The 18,408-nt window shown below is 45.2% G+C and overlaps 1 protein-coding gene across 1 annotated transcript in view; it reads left to right on the top strand.

The window, feature by feature from the left end:
• LAMC2 (laminin subunit gamma 2) overlaps positions 1-18,408 on the top strand; it is a 60,777-nt gene that overhangs the window by 38,030 nt on the left and 4,339 nt on the right. Inside the window, exons 8-22 of the mRNA XM_082472759.1 lie at positions 1,307-1,419; positions 4,009-4,227; positions 4,858-5,040; positions 5,675-5,920; positions 7,972-8,117; positions 9,130-9,286; positions 9,598-9,803; positions 10,849-10,928; positions 12,026-12,175; positions 12,700-12,844; positions 13,555-13,704; positions 14,227-14,341; positions 15,791-15,990; positions 17,670-17,828; positions 17,922-18,021. Coding sequence (XP_082328885.1) covers positions 1,307-1,419; positions 4,009-4,227; positions 4,858-5,040; positions 5,675-5,920; positions 7,972-8,117; positions 9,130-9,286; positions 9,598-9,803; positions 10,849-10,928; positions 12,026-12,175; positions 12,700-12,844; positions 13,555-13,704; positions 14,227-14,341; positions 15,791-15,990; positions 17,670-17,828; positions 17,922-18,021 — 2,369 coding nt within the window. The remainder of the gene's footprint in view (positions 1-1,306; positions 1,420-4,008; positions 4,228-4,857; positions 5,041-5,674; positions 5,921-7,971; positions 8,118-9,129; positions 9,287-9,597; positions 9,804-10,848; positions 10,929-12,025; positions 12,176-12,699; positions 12,845-13,554; positions 13,705-14,226; positions 14,342-15,790; positions 15,991-17,669; positions 17,829-17,921; positions 18,022-18,408) is intronic.

Below are 18,408 nucleotides of genomic sequence, written 5' to 3'. Positions count from 1 at the left end.
GTAAGCAGTATTTATGGCTGGAACACAGCGTGCATAGGGGAGATGGGCAGATAAGATTGAAAACGCTGGAAAAAGACCCAGCATGGTGGTTCTTGGATGTCATGTCAAGCTGCTGCCTACAAGATGATACCCATGCCTACAAGATGATGGAAAGTTATTGAGAGATTGGAAGTCGAGAATTGGCGTGATCAGGTGTGAAGGCTGGGTGCAAATACTGTGTGGAGGACAGTTTGGGTAGGGTCTTTAATTGAACCACTAGGACACATTCACAGTCGTTCAAGTGAGGGTTGTTGGGGACCTACCCCAGGGCAGAGGTAAAGGGAATAGAGAATAGAAGACCCACAGCACACACACAAGGTGTTCTTAAATAACTGAGTGCAACTTATTCGAACGATACAAACACCCAGCTCTCCACGCGGGAACACCCATTCCCGCCTTCTCAGCTTGGTGAACTTACTCTTTAAGATTCAGCTTACAGGTTTTTCCTTTGTATTAGCCTTCTCAGAGTCCTAGGTCAAGTTACAGTCATCCTGAGTTTCTATGGCATCCTGTTCATGCCTTTATTATAGCCCTGTCTGCATTGTATCATAATTATTTGTTTACCCGCCACCCTGATCACCTCACTCTACTTGTCTTTGTATCCTCCGTCCTGATACAGCTTCTGGCTCAAACCAAGTGCACAGTAAACAGTTATTTCACGAATCAGTGGATGAAACAAAAGGGTTAGTGTTGTTCCTGGAAGAGCTATTCCAGTAGAAATCAAAACAACATAAAGAAGAATAGTACAGGGGCTGGTGATGTGATGCGTTGAGGCAACATGACGCCAAACTAGGAAGTATTAGATGTGGACAGTGTAGAAGGTGGAAACTGACTTTTGAAAGTAGGAGGTGAAATGTGCTCAGATAACAAATCATTTAAACAACGAAACCAAAAATGAATGATGGCTCTTGAGGATCAGAGCTTCTGGAACTCAGAGATGTTCCTGCTATTAGGTTCTGTGTGACCAAGAATAGAAAGTGGTCTCTGAGGACTTGGACCAGCACTGGATGCTGTGACCCCGGGAGCTCGGCTTCCTGCACTGGGATGCCCTCCATCAAATCCTGTGGGGCTTGCACTCTCCATGGAGTGAGAAAGTTCCAGGCTTGTGCCTATGGGGATGTGGCTACCAGCCCTTCATGCCCGTACAAGCAGGGCTGTGAAGGGGCTTAGCTATCCCCCCATTCTCAGGCATAATTTGTATCCGGTATATGCATTATAAGATTTGATAAGAGTTGGATTTTTCAGCTTTTGCTTTTAAATCATGCAGATTAAATGAAAATCCAAGCAGTAATTGGAGCCCCCAGCTGAGTTACTTTGAGTATCGGAGGTTACTGCGGAACCTCACAGCCCTGCGGATCCGAGCTACCTATGGAGAATACAGTAAGTGGCTAAAAGAAATGAATTTCTCTCTTCTTAGGTTTTAGTTTAATTTGCTTCAGCTCTCTAAGATGGTGACAGTCTCCAAACAATTAAACAAACTACTTAATGGTTTTGATGTCGAGTCTCTGATTGGGTCTAGATGTGTACATTCTAGAAGAAGTTGTTAAGAAGGAATGTTTCTTGAAAAGAGGTCAGCACCAATGAAGAATGAATGATGCTTCCTTGCTAAAGAGCCTCTGAATTTAGATTACAGCTGATTATTTGCAGAAGATAACCTACAGCAAAAGGCACATTCCCTTAGCTCGGAAATCGCATCTACAACACTGTTCTCTTTATTTCTCGAGTAACTTTCCTTTGGGATTATTCTCCGTGCTACCACGTTCCGAGATCACCATGTATTCTGTTAATTCCTATTATTGAACTTCTATATACTGTGTACTATGTTGAGTACTCCTAATCTCGATTGGGATTATTTAAATGAGACCTCCTTAAGCTTTTTAGCACACATGTAAAAAGGAAGCATGGCTGGCATGCACCATTTCCATGTCACTGATATAGCGAATAAAGCAGGAAGTAGAAAAGGTGCTTACTAACAATTTATTGAATCTTTACTATGTGCCAAGCACACTACAATACATGCATTGTCTCATTTAATTCCACAAGAAACATAGGAGGTAGATACCACTGTCCTTTCTCTTCTACTGGTGAGGAAACACAGTCATCGAGGTGTTTTGTGACTTGCCCAATTCACACAGATAGGATTGAGCCAGAATTTAAACCCTGATTTTTCTGACACCAGAGCCTATGCAGTCAGTCATGATGAACTGCTATATCTTTATGCATGGCATAGTGGGTGAATACCAACTGTCTTTGATAGGGCTATCAATGAAAAAATTCATCAATAGTCAATCTAAGAGGCACAGTGGTTAAGAATCCGCCTGCCAATGCAGGGGACACGGGTTCGAGCCCTGGTCCGGGAAGATCCCACATGCTGTGGAGCAACTAAACCCGTGCGCCACAACTACTGAGCCTGCACTCTAGAGCCTGCGAGCCACAACTACTGAAGCCCACGCACCTAGAGCCCATGCTCCACAACAAGAGAAGCCACCACAATGAGAAGCCCGCACACCGCAATGAAGAGTAGCCCCCGCTCGCAGCAACTAGAGAAAGCCCGCGTGCAGCAACGAAGACCCAACGCAGCCAAAAATAAAATAAATAAATTTTAAAAAATTGTCAATCTAAGAAAGAAATGGAAAATCTTATTTGAGCCAATATGAGAATTATAACTCAGAAAACAGTCTCTTGGAGAGTTCTGAAGACTGTTCCAAAAAGGTAAACGGGGAAGCCAGTATATATGTGATTTGGGAAGAGGGTACGTGCAATCAAGCACACATCTTGGTAGAAGGTTACTGCTATTTGCAAGGAACAGATACCTTAGTTAATGGTTTAAGTGCTTTTCTAAGTACAGGATGATGCAAGAAACTGGGTTCATAAAATTTTCTCCTGAAAATATCTAACTCTCTGAGGGCCAGTTCTGTCAGGTTTCCTAGAGTACAAAGTGCCTCATCCTGATCTTCGCCCTGAATTCCTTTCAGGATGTCCTGTAGGTCAGCGACTGCAGTGGCTAAAGACTTGATTCTTGTAGAACTGGATAGTGGGCAACATTCTTTATTTTACAATCCCTTCCCTTTCGGTCTTAAGTTCAACCAAGGTTTGGGAGGCATTTTGTGACCAGTTGCTAAGAATGTGCATTCCCAGGTCAGGCGAGGATTTCGTTGACAGCCCACAGAACGTGCTATTACTGGACTAGGTTCAGTCAACAGTAGCCAAAAGCCTCTGGACCGCCTGTCTTTCTAGTCTGTTATGGTCCAGGAGATAGTTCCCTCTTGTTGCTTCTTCCCATATCTAGAGTTATTATGCATGATTACAATCTTATAGAACTATATATTTGATCAAATTGTTTCAAGTTGCCTAATCATCATTAATTTTATCTGAGGCTCAATCACACATTTGGTAATGCAAGAAACAATAATCTTGTAAAATAGGCAGCATATAATATAGCTAGTAACATTAATAGGTCATAAACAAGTATTTAAGCTAAGAACTTCCATTAAGTGCAGCCCATTATCTCCCCAGGTCGTCTGACCAGTCTGTTCTGCGCTAATTGCTATCTTTAAGGGAAATGATATATTGGCATTGTACATAAAGTTTACCAAAGATGTCTTCACATACAAGGCGAGTAGTGGGTCATCATGACCCCTTAAAGGATTGACAAAGGAATGTTATCGTCTAAGGAGTTACATGGCTGGCGCCAGAAAGAGAAAAATTGATCTTTATGGTTGAGCAGGTATTTCTGCCACAGGGGAGGTTTGGTTAACACATAATGCAGATGTACAAGGCAACTAGAGAGGAAGGAGGAGGCCAAAGGGCAGAGAAAAAGTTTCATGTTTAAATTTTTCTTGTCTTGCCTTAAAAATGTGACTTTTCATTTCATCAGGGAGTTAAGAAAAATAAAATCCAATGAGAGGCCTGACTTTAGATCCTTGGACCTTACCACTTGCTGCTTCTAACGTGTTCCCTCTCTTGCAGGTACTGGGTACCTTGACAATGTGACCCTGATCTCAGCTCGCCCCATCTCTGGAGATCCAGCACTATGGGTTGAACAATGTGTATGTCCTGTTGGGTACAAGGGACAGTTCTGCCAGGAATGTGCTTCTGGCTACAAAAGAGATTCAGCCAGACTGGGACCTTTCGGCACCTGTATTCCATGTAACTGCCAAGGAGGAGGGGCTTGTGATCCAGACACAGGTGAGTGAAATGACACCTGGACCAGATGGCTGGGGGCACAGCCAGGTGACTGAGGTCTCCCGCGGAAGAGAGAGCTGTGTAGGAAAGACCATGCCTGAACTCATTTCAGAGATGGGAAAGGATTAAGGGAAGCAGGGCTGGAGTCGGGGAAGATGGACATGGCGCTTTATTACACTCAATCCTTTTCATTATGGAAATGCCACAGGGTTGTGAGAAAGGTGCCAGGTTACAGGAAATGGCTGTCATGGTTCAGTGCTGGGTGGGGGAATTGGTTTCGAGTTGCAAGCATTGTACGGGGAGATCAAAGGCAATGTCAGGACTGGAATGAATGTGCCGACAAATGGTGTCAGGCCTTGGGGGACAGGGGAGCAGTGTTAAGTTATGGATGGTAAAGGAAGTGTATGTCTGCTTAGCTTGGGAGAGTGAGGGTGAGATTCAGGGTCGTGGCCATGTTTAGAGTTGGTACTAGGGCAGAGGAGAGTGCCGGCACTCAGGCACTCTGGGGAAAGCTTCAGAAAGGCAGGCTGTGAGTTACTAAGCTCTGACTTGCACATGTCATGCATATTAAAGCAGGCGTACAGTTTTACCCTGCTCATTTCTCTGCTCCTCCATTCTTCCTCTGCCTCCCAGGAGATTGTTATTCAGGGGATGAAAACCCTGACATCGAGTGTGCCGACTGCCCCATTGGTTTCTACAACGACCCGCGTGACCCCCGCAGCTGCAAGCCCTGCCCCTGTCGCAATGGGTTCAGCTGCTCCGTGATGCCCGAGACAGAGGAGGTGGTGTGCAATAACTGTCCCCACGGCGTCACTGGTGAGGCCAGCTGCCTGCCCTGTCCTGATGCCGTGAATCTGCAAGGATAGCTACTATTCCAAGGGATTCCCAGGGAGTTTTCATTACTCAGGGTTAGTCTAAATGGGCTCATTTTAAAGATAAGAAGAGCTCGTCGATGCCCGAGAGCTGAAGTGGATTGAGGAAGGGCAGAGTGCACAGTTACGGGGAGGAAACATCTAAAGCTGTTTTAGGAGGTTTGTAATTAGGAGATGAAGTTTTCAGATGAAATACAGGGTTTAACTAAGTTTTTAAAAATGAACCAAGGTGAAGGAGGAAAACTTAGTGGCCTTATAAATGTCGCCTCTCTCTGCTGGTCAGTCTGAAAGAAGAGTTTGTCTTCAGCAGCTGTCTCGGTGGTATGGGTCAAAATCTGACTTTTTCCCAGTCAGCTAGTTAACCGGCAGGAAGGCTCCTAGTGGCGCTTGTGTTCTAAAATCTGTGACCACCGCGGAGTGGAAGAGCCAGGCCCTGGCCGTGGGCGCCTGCTCCTGAAGCTACTGTTCTGGGGTGCACGGGGGAAGCTCCTCTAGAGGGCTATTTATACTTTCGGCCTCTGCTTCTGGTTTTGCTGCCAATGGATGATCGCTTGGACTTGGCTCTTTGTTCCTTCCAGGTGCCCGCTGCGAGCTCTGTGCCGACGGCTACTTTGGGGACCCCTTTGGGGAACACGGCCCAGTGAGGCCTTGTCAACCCTGTCAGTGCAACAACAATGTGGACCCCCGTGCCTCTGGGAACTGTGACCACCTGACGGGCAGGTGTCTGAAGTGCCTCCACGGCACAGCCGGTACCCACTGTGACCAGTGCAAAGCAGGCTACTTTGGGGACCCCTTGGCTCCCAACCCAGTGGACAAGTGTCGAGGTAGGACTGCACCCCTAGACGGATTGGACAGCCTGTGTGTGCGTGTGTGTGTGTGTGTGCACGCCTGTGTGTGTACACGTGTAAGAACACACAAATCAGCAAGGCCAACAGCAGGTAATATCACGATGCTACTTTGGTTTCTCTGACCGACTGGCTCGTGAACAGCCTGGACCTTTCGCCTGTCAGAGGTCTTAAGACCAGTGTCCCCTGCATCAGGGCTCTGGAGTCAGAGCTGGAGGGTGTTGAGAGGGTTAAAGCTGGGCGGGAGAAGTGCAAAAGGTCAGGTTTACGCTCCAGAGTGGAAGAGGAGATGAAATGGGGCTGCTTCCAGCGCCCAGTCCCAGGCTGGTAGGCAGGGAGGGGCTGCCAGACCCTTAAGCGGAAGGTGATAAAGGGCTCGAGACTAAGCCTGAACACACTGAAGTGGGAGGGGAGTGGGCTGTAAAGCAGTTGAAGAGACCCTCTCAGGAAGTCAGTGCGATTGATGTACAGAAAGGTAACAGTCCAAACGTCTCCTAAGGAGACTGGGCTTCAAAGCAGTAGCTCCCGTGGAGCATTCCTGGGCGCCGCTTCAGATCAAAGCATGAATGTGCAGATCAGGCCTCTTGCTCAGCCCTTCTTTCAAACCTTCGAACGTGTTCTGTTCTAGAGGCAAATTCCGTTCTAGGGAGCTGGCCTACCCCACAGACTCACCCCTCGGTCACAAAGCTCCCAGACCAGCCCTGGTGCCCAGAACTCAGGAGCTTCCTCATTTGAAGGTTCAGAGTGCCTTTGGGGACCCAGACTGGAGGACTCCTGGTCCCCCAGGAGGTCTGCAGGGAGCCCAGAGCCACCCCCCCACTCACACCAGAGTCCCCAGCCCCGGAAATGCTGAGGACCTCTGTGCAACTTGGGGCTTCTGCCCAGGGGCATGAATTCCACCTGCCCTGACCCCAGCCTGTGGGTTAGCTGTGATGTCCTATGATAGGAAGCATCCACATGACATCAGCGGTACTGAGTTCAAGTCCAGTTTTTTTTAACACACCTATTGTATTACGCTGATCAGGCCAATTAATCTCTCTGAGCCTCAGTTTCCTCATATGGATGATTAACATTTTACTCAAAGTGGTTGCAAAGATAAAATAGCATATGAGAAAGCACGCTATAAACTAGATAATTCCATCTATAAGGTGCTATTAATAGAGATTTCACTGCCTTTAGAGCATACATTTTTTCACTCAACTATCTTTTATCAAGCACTTACCATGTACCCAGTGTGGAGCTAGATACCGAGGTTATAATAATGAATAAATCAGCCCCAGCTCCCAAAGAGCTCATATGCTAATAAGGAAGACACACAAATATGTAAGCAAATAATGACAGTACGCTTAGACATATGATCATACTACCAAGTGTCTTGTGAGCACTGAAGGTGGAGTAACCCAAAGAATCACTCCAGTAGAGTCTCACCCACTGTTACATCCTCAGCTCCTAGAACGGAACATGACACATAGTGGCACTGAATCAATTTGATTGAATAAAGGTACTGCTTTACTGCAGAAGGAAAATATCACCGGCTCTTTCCAGGTTCTCATTCCAGCTTGCCATTTTCTTTCTGTGTGTCCTAGGTCAAATTACTCAGCTTCTCTGAGCTCATATTCCTCATCTGTAATATACAGAGAGATGTCTACTTCTGGCACGTATAGGCCCAGAAGAAATGTTATTTTCCCTGTGAGCAAAGCCAGAGTGTCTGCAGAATATCCAACAGGCTTATGATTTAATGGGAGGAAGTAAGTAAGTGCCACTAGAAAGGATGAACTGTTGTATTGTCTCTTCATCCAGACACACACCCCAAACAAACTTGCCAGATGATTCCGAAGACCTCTCTGTGTTGCGGGAATGTGCTTGGAGGCACAGCCAAGAAATGAATCTAACACAATATGAATCAACAAGGGCAAAGAAGGATTCTTTGCCCTTGGGGACTCAATCTTCCTTTTATCTTTGCTATAGCTCCAGTTTCTGGAATTAGCTTGACATGAAAGCTTCCTGTTTGTCCGTCTTTTTTTCTCTAGCTTGCAACTGCAACCCAATGGGCTCGGAGCCCGTGGAGTGTAGAAGTGATGGCAGCTGCGTTTGCAAGCCAGGATTTGGCGGCCTCAACTGTGAGCATGCGGCATTAACCAACTGTCCGGCTTGCTATAATCAAGTGAAGATTCAGGTGTGCATGCTAGCTAGACCTCACCCACACGAGTAAAATCCTGAAGTGTCTCCTGGGTGGTTCTGTCACAAATCCAGGACTCTCCTAGACTCCTGGGGACGGGGGCGGGGATTACTATTTCTTTCTTTAAAAATTGCTATGTTAAAAAAATTTCCATATACTAGTAATAATACTTCAGGCTTATGTTCTTATATTTACCGTTTTCAAAACCCCCTTTGCAGATACTGTCGCATTCGGTACTCATGGTAACTTAGTCAAATTGGAAGGAAAAGCATTCTGATCTCAGCTTTCACTGAGCAAACAATGTTTTGAAAAATGTGTAATTTTTCAAAATCACATGGCCAGGTGGAACCGAGAATGCCATCCATGTCCCCTGATTCTGAATTCGGTGCTCTTTCCATTATAATATGCCACTTTCTAGCTGGATTTTTTTCCGAGAGATGTCCTTATTAAACAAATGAAGAAGACATAAACGTATAAAAGATATGAGGAGTCCAGAGGTGTCAAGGCTGTCGAAACAGGAATAGTCTCCAGAAATTTCTCATTCAAATTCCAGAGAAGAATGAAATTGCTGTTGTTGTTGTTAATTATTAATTAATATTTTACTGGGGTGAAGGGGAGGGGAGGAAAGGGCCCAAACAGAACCCAAATGTAGAACAAACTCAACCTATTTTTTTAAATTTATCTATTTAACCAGCCCTCTATAGCACTTTATTCCAGGCACTGTTCTAAGTACTATACAAATACTAACTCATTTAGTCCAAGTAATAAGTCTGTGAGATATTATTATTATTATCCCCATCCTATGGATAAAGAAAATGACTTACCCAAGGTCACACAGCTAGTGAGTAGTGGGGCCAGGATTCAGACTCAGAAAGTCTAGGCTCTAGAATCTGAACTTTAACATGACGTGCCAAGCATTTCTGGGCTTTTAGCTACTAGCCCCTGGGTACCTGCTATTTGACCATGAACTCTGTCATCTGTTCTAATCCTCTTGCCTATGTGGTTTCAGATGGATCAGTTTATGCAGCAGCTCCAGAGCCTGGAGACCATGATTTCAAAGGCTCAGGGTGGCGGTGGAACAGTACCCAACACAGAGCTGGAGGGCAGGATGCAGTGGGTTGAGCAGACCCTTCGGGACATTCTGAGAGAAGCCCAGATGTCAGAAGGTGATGAAGGCCAATTTCCCTTCACAAAGGAGAGAATTCAGAGTCCTAGAAAGCAATACACTAGGTCACAGAATCTTCGGTGGTAACATTTCAGCAGATGTCTCTGCCTAGCCCTTGCGGAGGTGGAAGGACTGTCTGTGATGTTCTCCTGGGATCTGAATGACGGAGATAAAAGAGCAGTTGCATGCATTCATATGTCGGGTTTTTACCATTTTGCCATAAGCCAGTCAAAGTCACTTTTTCAACCCTCTGTTATGTTTGATGACTTGGCCCCCAAAGCGCTCATCCTCCCTTTCCTTGTTGGTGTTCAGGTGCTATTAGATCCCTCAATCTCCAGTTGGCCAAGGCCAGGAGCCAAGAGAATAGCTACCGGAACCGCCTGGATGACCTCAAGATGACTGTGGAAAGAGTTCGGGCCCTGGGCAGCCAGCATCAGAACCGAGTTCAGGATACTCACAGGCTAATCACTCAGATGCGCCTGAGCCTGGAGGAAAGCGAAGCTGCCCTGCGAAACACCGTAGGTGGTGCTGGGTTAGGGGGCTGAGAGTCATTGCTGAGATGGAAGGCCCACTGCCCACGTCACAGGCTCACCTTGTCTCTCAGGTTTTCTGGTCTCTCTGGCAGACAGACTTCTCTTCCTTGCAGCAGTCGCACCTTTCTTTATGTTCTTTGGCTTCCTGCAGGTTCCCATTTTACTGTGTTATGTTCCTCTCCTAGTTCATTTCTTGCTACCCATAGCCTCAACTTGGCCGTCTCTTCTCCCTTCTTTCTGCAAATCTTCTAGCTTGTTAGTTCCCAGAGGGCAGGGTTCAATTTTGTTCATGTTTACATTCTCAGCCCGTAGCACAATGTGTGGCTGTGATAAATGTTTACTGTAAGAAAGAAAGAGAGAAGAAGAAAGAAATAAAGAACAGATGAAAAAGGAAGAAAGGGAAGGAAGAAGAAAGGAAGGAAGGAGGCCAATAACGACATGGTTCTTAAAATAGGGGAAAAAAATGTTGCCAGTATGATTTTCTTAATGACGTAGTTTGTAGCGTGGTCGGAGGGAGAGGTTTGAATCAGCACTCTTCTCGTTCTGAATAAAGAAGGCAGTGGTGATAATAATGTAAGTGGGTGGATAAAGAAAATTGGAAGATAATCAGATATTATGCTGAGAAAATGAAGGATTTAAAAATAGTGTGTATTGATCTTCCTTTTGTAAAAAATTCAGAAAATACATAAAAATCCCCTATGATCTCATTACTAAGAAATAGCTACCATCAAAACTTGGTCTATGTTCTACTGGACTTTGAATACATATGCAAATATAAACATGTATATATTTTAAAATGCATCTATATCTATATACAGACTTCCTTTAAACTTGGATTTCTATTTTATTCTTGTCTATACATTTTTTAATGTAATGACCATCGTGACCGGGGACTCGATGTGTCACGTTGTAGAATGCTGTGTGACTAATGACGAGTGGCTCTGACAGAACAGGTGCAGAACCTGCTTAGGCTCCACGGCTCATATTTAGGCTCACGGCGAAGCCTTAACCAATTGTCCTTTTTCCACAGGACGTTCCTCCCTCAGAGCACTATATGGGACCAAACGGCTTTAAAAGTCTAGCTCAGGAGGCCACGAGATTGGCAGACAGGTGAGCAGTACTGGAGGGCACCTCTGCTTCAGACCACCTCTGCAAGGCCAGACTTGAACAGCACTGCTGCGGGGTATTCAGGACCAGAGCATATTCATTATCTCCAGGTTCCTTTGCAGCCATCCCCCCCGCCCTGAAGCCGTTTTTTTAACCCCTTGGCTTTTAGTGTATATAGATGGCCACTGGGCAAGGTCATTTGGCAGGAGTTGGGGGCGGGGGTGTTTCTCTCGCAGATTTCTCTATGACTCAACAGCATGGCTTTGGTGTATGTCAGATGTAATTCCTTGGGCCCCATCAAATGAATCAGCCCTTGGAAAAGAATGCTTTGCACCTTTGAGGGACTCCCAGGCTCCCACACCAAGCCTGGGAACAAGTAGCAGCGAGCTGTTTGCTGGCCTGTGGTGGCCAAGTCTGCAGAGGGGGAAGGTCCTCCTGAAAACCGGCTCTGCAGGCCCCCAGTGATAACAGGCAGCTCCTTAGTCCTTGCCTGACTATAAGTCCTACCGTGCTGAAGAGGTTTGCTCTTGGCGGAGGGCTCAGCAGGGTGGCAGGCTCTGCTAACCCCAAATGAAATTCAGTTAGCAGAAGGGGGCTGGCTTGTGTTCTTGCAGCGCGCGCTGCCTCCTGAGCTCGTTTCCATCACTTTCTAGAACCAGGAGGACAAAAGCAACTGGGGGACATTTATTGACAGGCTTTGTCCCCCTTAGTGGTGGGCTCAGTTCAGAGAAGCAGCAAAAGTGAACAGGGAGTTGGCTCCTGAATGGAATAAAACCTAGGGGCTTCTCCCGCAGAAAACAGTTTATAAATGCAATATTTTATCACCCTGAGACTTCCCCCACCCATCTCCATAGCTTCCACTGATTATGCCATAAATGGAGTAGATGACCAAAAAAGTCTAGGACATGAGGCTACTTCTCAGAACACCCTCTGCTTCTCGATAGCTCCTCTATTAGAGGAGCTCCATCTCATCTGGGTCAATTCTGTTTGGTTTTTCTCGTCCAACCAGTTCCCTTACTCCTCTCCTTTCATTTAAATAAAAGCCCTAAAGGAAGCTCTTTGCCGTGAAAACTCAAATTCTTGGTTTTTGATCCTTTCAGCCACGTTGAGTCAGCCAATAACATGGAGCAACTGGCCAGGGAAACCGAGGACTTCTCCAAACAAGCCCTATCCTTGGCGCGCAAGGCTCTGAGTGAAGGAGGCGGAAGCGGCCGGCTGGACGGCTCCGTGGTGCAAGGGCTTGTGGGAAAGTACGTTTCAACGGGTCCTCACACGGGCCAATATAATCCGCTCCCGCCCAGGGTTCAATGCAAACCACGTCTGAGGAGGTGCTGTGTTTCTTTAGAAGTACATCAATACCAAGAGGGACGAGAGGATGAGAGTATTACTTGGGAGGAAAACAGACGCCTTTAAGGCTGGAAGAAAAGGTTGATTAAGTAAACTTTGTGTTTTGATTGAGAGATTGTATATTTGGAGATACGGTCACCGTCTGTGGTGTTTAAAGGATGTGAGTACACTCATCTGATGGCATGGCTCAGATAAACATAATATATTCATATGATCAAGAATTGGGGGAAAAAAAAATTAGGGAACTTGGGTTGAATTTTTCTGACCCAACCTGTATAAACTTTAAGGTCTATGTTTAAACTGTGGAAAGGGACACGTCTCGTCTGGTTCTTCCAATAATCCCGACTACATACTTCTAACAGGATGAATTTTTGCTTTTAATAAAAAAGAGTGAATTCTCAAAGTCCTCTTTCTTCACTCCCTGCAGATTGGAGAAAACCAAGTCTCTGGCCCAGCAGTTGTCAAGGGAGGTCACTCAAACTGACATTGAAGCAGATAGGTCTTATCAGCATAGTCTCCGCCTTCTCGATTCAGCATCTCAGCTTCAGGGGGTCAGTGATCAATCCTTTCAGGTAAGGGCACCTAACCTACGCACTGATGTACAGAAGAAGGGCCATAATGCTTTCTTCTCTGGGGGTTCCATTGAATCATTCAATCATTCAGTTTTTTTCTCCATATTGACTTTCCTTGCTTTAGATTAGAAAGAGTATTAATTATCCTTGTTCTTAAACCCCAGTCTTGGTCCCTGATAAGGCCATGGCTCACATCCTGAACCTATTCCTATTAGTGGATAAAAGTTTTCTATCTCTTTCCTAGTTCTGGGGACTGTTGAAACCTGTGGGAAATTATTATAGATAAAGTTTGATATTTACATTTGGGTCCAACCTATAGTGTATCTCCACATATGGCCACTCAGAAGGCTTTTGTTTTTCTCAAAAGTTTTGCATTGTTTCTATTATCTTCCCTTAATTATTGCAAATTTATTAGGTTAAGATTCAGCTTTCTACCTATGGCAAAAAGTACTCACAATGATTTCCACAAAAATTTTCCCATGTATATATAAACTAACATGTAAAATAATAATAAAAAAAATAAAGCAGGCCTAAAAGCTGTTTGATGTTTGGGAGACCTGTTGCCTGACTTTCATGAGGAATATTGCCTCATTTCTGTTAGACTTTGGGCCTGGATAGTTGTTTTCAAACAATGATGGCAGGTGCTAGGAAGGCTGGTGTGACAACTGGTGAGCAGAAAGTAAGGCTCATTCATTTTTGGGGGCTCACAGGTAGAAACGAAGAGGATCAGACAGAAAGCTGACTCTGTCTCAAGCCTGGTGACTAAGCGTGTGGATGAATTCAAGCGTGTGCAAAGCAATCTGGGAAACTGGGAAGAAGAAACCCAGAAGCTCTTACAGAATGGAAAGAATGGGAGACAGGTATCCTTTGTTAGTTTGTTCATTCAACAAACATGTATTGAAGGGCTACCATGTGAATTAATGCTGTAAGAAGAACCATCAAAAACTCTCGAAAGGTCATGATACTGCTGCTTATAGAGACCTTAATGTAATTAGCTCAGCTCCACCCACTGAGTCAGCCCTCAAATCTAGGAATAGGACTCAGGCTTACTGGGCCTAATTTTGGTCTGGCTCTGTCTATTAGCTTGGTTTCAGGAAGTATCTAGAGTTTAAAATTAGGATTTGCAAACTGTTCTTGTACCTGATAGTGGTCTAGAGCTTGAGACTGTTCTCAATGTGGGATCCTATTGGGTCATTGGGTTATAAAGTTTGTGCTGCCCCAGGTTGTGGAGCGGTTTGCTACAGCACCCCTAGACTCTTTGGCAAATCACAGCTCTCTGTTGTCATGAAGAGAAGTGTGTCAGAGTGAATATGCTGGCAGGAGGGCACTTCCTGGGTGTGTGTTACATTTATTCTAATCTTGTTCTGCCTGCCTATTTACAGAAATCAAATCAACTGCTTTCCCGTGCCAACCTTGCTAAAAGCAGAGCCCAAGAAGCACTAAGTATGGGCAATGCCACTTTTTATGAAGTTGAGAACATCTTAAAGAACCTCAGAGGTGAGTATTTCATGGTTCAGATCACTTGAGTATTTTAAAGTTATAACCATGACTTTGGTTTATTTTGAATCTTTATAAATCTAAGTGACAGGTACATTGGGGTATTTAATAGACACTTAATAAATATCTTTCTAAAGAAAAACATTTTAAAATATTTGATGTAGTAGAAAGAATTGAACTAAATGTCAATAGGCTTGAGTTCTGATCTCTGCTCAGCCATATGACTGGACTGAGCTGGCTGTGTGACCCTAGGTAAGTCACTAGCCTTTCTAGATTCTAACGTTCCCCTCCGGAGAAATTTGAACTAAATGACCTCTAAGGTTCCTCACAGATTCAATATCCCACTACCATACAGATAATTCTCTTTTCTTTTCCTCCCTCCCCCTCTCTCTTTCTTCCTTTCCCTCTCTTTCTCTCTCCCTCCCTCCCTCCATCCCTCTTTCTTCCCTTCCTTCCTCCCTCCCTCCCTCCTATCTTCCTTCCTTCCTTTCTTTCTCTCCTTCCTTCCTTCCTCCCTCCCTCCCCCCTTTCTTTTTTCTTTCTTTCTTTCTTTTCTTTCTTCCTTCCTTCCTTCCTTCCTTCCTTCCTTTCTTTCTCTTTCTTTCTTTCTTTCTTTCTTTCTTTCTTTCTTTCTTTCTTTCTTTCTTTCTTTCTTCTTTCTTTCTTTCTTTCTTTCTTCCTTTCTTCCTTATTTCCTTTCTTTCTTTCTTTCTTTCTTCCTTCCTTCCTTCCTTCCTTCCTTCCTTCCTTCCTTCCTTCCTTCCTTCCTTCCTTTCTTTCTTTCTTTCTTTCTTTCTTTCTTTCTTTCTTTCTTTCTTTCTTTCTTTCTTTCTTTCTTTCTTTCTTTCTTTCTTTCTTTCTTTTTCTCTTTCCTTTCCTTTCCTTTCCTCTTTCTTTTGCCTGGTTGGTTCCAATATATTCACAGAACCAGTGAGGTTGCTTTGTGGTAATAATAAAGCAAGCTTTGTCATAGCATCTAGATTCCAGGTAATCTGGGTTTATGCCTTGTAGAGATTTGGTTAAAGTTTCAGTCTTCTTCACTAAAAACAAAAAATAAACATTCCTAAGTCTTAGGATTTTCTTCACAGAAAGTACCTCTCTACCCATTCTGTCCAATCCCCAGCTATTGCCATTGGCAGCTTAGGGATTAAGGCTCTGGCTTGAAACTTTGGGCTTCAAAGATTCCACCTGCTTCTGATTCACTTTGGGGTTCACTTTTGCAATGATGGGGGCCCAGGGCAGGCTGATTGTTGATGGTTAGTTCAGTGCCTCCTTTAAGATGCTTTCTCCTGGACAAGAAAGAGTAATAGCCACAACTTTCCACACTCTCGCCACCTGGGCAGTATTAACACTCTTTCTGGAATTTTTCTTAAAAACCTCAGCCACTTTCATCTTCCGTTGGAAGCTAATTTTCAACTTTACAGCAATATTTTCTTATCTGCATTTCAGAGTTTGACCTGCAGGTTGAAGACAGAAAAGCAGAAGCTGAAGAGGCCATGAAGAGACTCTCCTACATCAGCCAGAAGGTTGCAGATGCCAGCGACAAGACCAAGCGAGCGGAAACAGCCCTGGGCGGTGCTGCTGCTGACGCCCAGAGGGCAAAGAACGCAGCCGGGGAAGCCCTGGAGATCACCGGCAACATAGAACAGGTAAAGGGACATCGAGGTGCAGTTTGGGGAGAGCAGCTCCAAATGCAAGGGTAATGTTCAGGGAGCAAGAGCGCTGGGCTCATGTTGACCCGTAGGGTTCTGTTATGGTCCACGGTGGCCCTAGAGCCACTTGGCTGACCCTCTTGTTGATTGGTTCACAGGGCTATCATTGGCTGAGTACTGCTGCCCCATGCCCACCATTTTCAGCTCCCTTTTTGGACAACACCATGAGAAGAACCATCCAAGGCTGTTGTTTATTTAGACTATTGTATTAGTTTCCTGGAGTTGCTCTCACAAAGTACCACGGACTGTGCGGCTTAAAACAACAGGAATTTCTTCTCTCACAGTTCTGGAGGCTAGATGTCTGAGACCAAGGTGTCAGCAGAGCCACACTCTCTCCAAGACTCTGGGTAGAAACCTCCCTTGCCTCTTCCTAGCTTCCCGTGGTGGCTGTCAGTCCTTTGTGTTCCTTGGTTTGCAGCGACTTTACTCCAGTCCCTGCCTCTGTCATCACATGGAGCTCTTCTTCCTGGGTGTCTCCAACTCTTCTTATAAGGACGCTAGTCATGTTGGCTTAGGGGCCCACTCTACTCCAATATGACTTTATCTTAACTAATTACATATGCAACAACCCTATTTCCGAATTAGGTCACATTTTGAGGTACTGGGGTTTAGAATTTCAACATATCCTTTTGGGGGACACAATTCAACTTGTAGCAACTATACCAGTGTTTTGAGTCAAGATTATGAAATTCTGGAGTTCTGGATCCCTTGACCCTATGTTCTATGTCTAAGCTCCACTTACTCATTTTTCTCTTTCCTTCCATTCTGTGCCAGCACTGTGCTTGGTGCTGGGGATACGGACATGGGAAAGACCCAGTCCTTCTCTTCAGAGAGCATTCAGTGTAATGGGAAAGGACAGGCTAGTTACACTTACAACCTATATGTTAAGTGCTACAGTAGAAAGAGTGCTTCTCAGCTGGACGAGAGCTTCGTAGTGCTTATTTAAGCATGACTTCTAGAAAGCTTAAGCAACTCTACAAAGCCCAGAGGGAACTCTTGATATCTAGACTGCGTGGCCTCACCCTTGGACCACTTGGTAACTTCCAAAAATCATCTCAAATCTTAGGTCCCTTGAGGGTAGAGACCAATTTCCTGTGCTTCTCTTCACGTGGCTTCTAGTACAGAGGCATCTGTGTAACTTGATGCCTAATAGTAGCTTATTGGTAAAGATATTGATAAGATTCATTCATCCTAATAAAAACAAAACTCAAAGCTGTAGCCCATTCATTCTCTGCACCCCAAACTCAACTGTCTTGGGGAGTAAAGCCATTCAAAAGATGGTGGCAGCCAAGAAACAGGACAGAGAGTGAGATGAGTTTCTCAGCCTCTGGGTTTTCCCGACTGGTTCCTGTTTCACGCACCATTTGGTGAGCTTAACCTGAGAGGGAAGCAGCGTCTCAGGGCTGATCATCCTCGTCCCTGGAGACATACCCCCAAATTAACTTTTTTGAGGCAGAGCTTGGGGAAAGGTGTGTCCCCAAGTCTGACTCTCTCATTGTTCGTCTCACTCCATCAGGGCCTGGCTGCAGCTGTATTTTTTCTGCAGTTGTCTTTGGGATGTTTTTGTGCCTTACCCCTCTCTCTCCTTCCGTCCCTGGCTCCTTTTCTTCTCCCAGGAGATGGGGAGTCTGAACTTGGAGGCCAACGTGACAGCAGATGGAGCCTTGGCCATGGAGAAGGGGCTGGCCACTCTCAAGAGTGAGATGAGGGAAGTGGAAGGAGAGCTGGCAAGGAAGGAGCGGGAGTTCGGCACGGATACGGATGCAGTGCAGACGGTAAGTTCCCGTGGCTTTCCAGCAGAGAGCACTTTAACCTTGTCAGCGTGGGAACACACTTGCAAAATGGGCTTGTGTTTATGTTTCCCTCAGGTTATCGCAGAAGCCCAAAGAGTTGATAACAGAGCCAAGAATGCTGGAGTTACGATCCAAGACACACTCAACACATTGGACGGCATCCTACACCTAATAGGTATGTGGAGTATCCACAACCTTCCAGGCCGTGTTTCAGGGCTTCTCCCGATGAGTGGGAGTCTCAACTTTCCTTTAGGGTATCAGGAAATTTGCTTTGTTTCCAGGCCCAGATACTTCAGGGCCTGGAAACTTCTTTACATTTGTGGGACTCTATTTTACCATCTCTAAGATGGGTCACCTGAGCACCTACCTATTGCCCTTGGAGGTGAAAGTCTGTAGGTCAAAGAACTGGGTGTATGTAGGGAAGGAATATTGAGGCTCAGAGAGGTTAATAATGTCCTGCAGACCACACAGTAAATTGTGGAGGCAGGATTCGAGCTTCACAGTGAAAAAAGAATACTGCACAGTTTGACAGTCCTGCTGAGGATTCTGACCTTGATCCTGA

Source organism: Balaenoptera physalus (assembly GCF_965194825.1).
Source record: "Balaenoptera physalus genome assembly, chromosome: 1".
Classification (NCBI taxonomy): Eukaryota; Metazoa; Chordata; class Mammalia; order Artiodactyla; family Balaenopteridae; genus Balaenoptera; species Balaenoptera physalus.
This window is presented reverse-complemented; position numbering and strand designations above follow the sequence as displayed.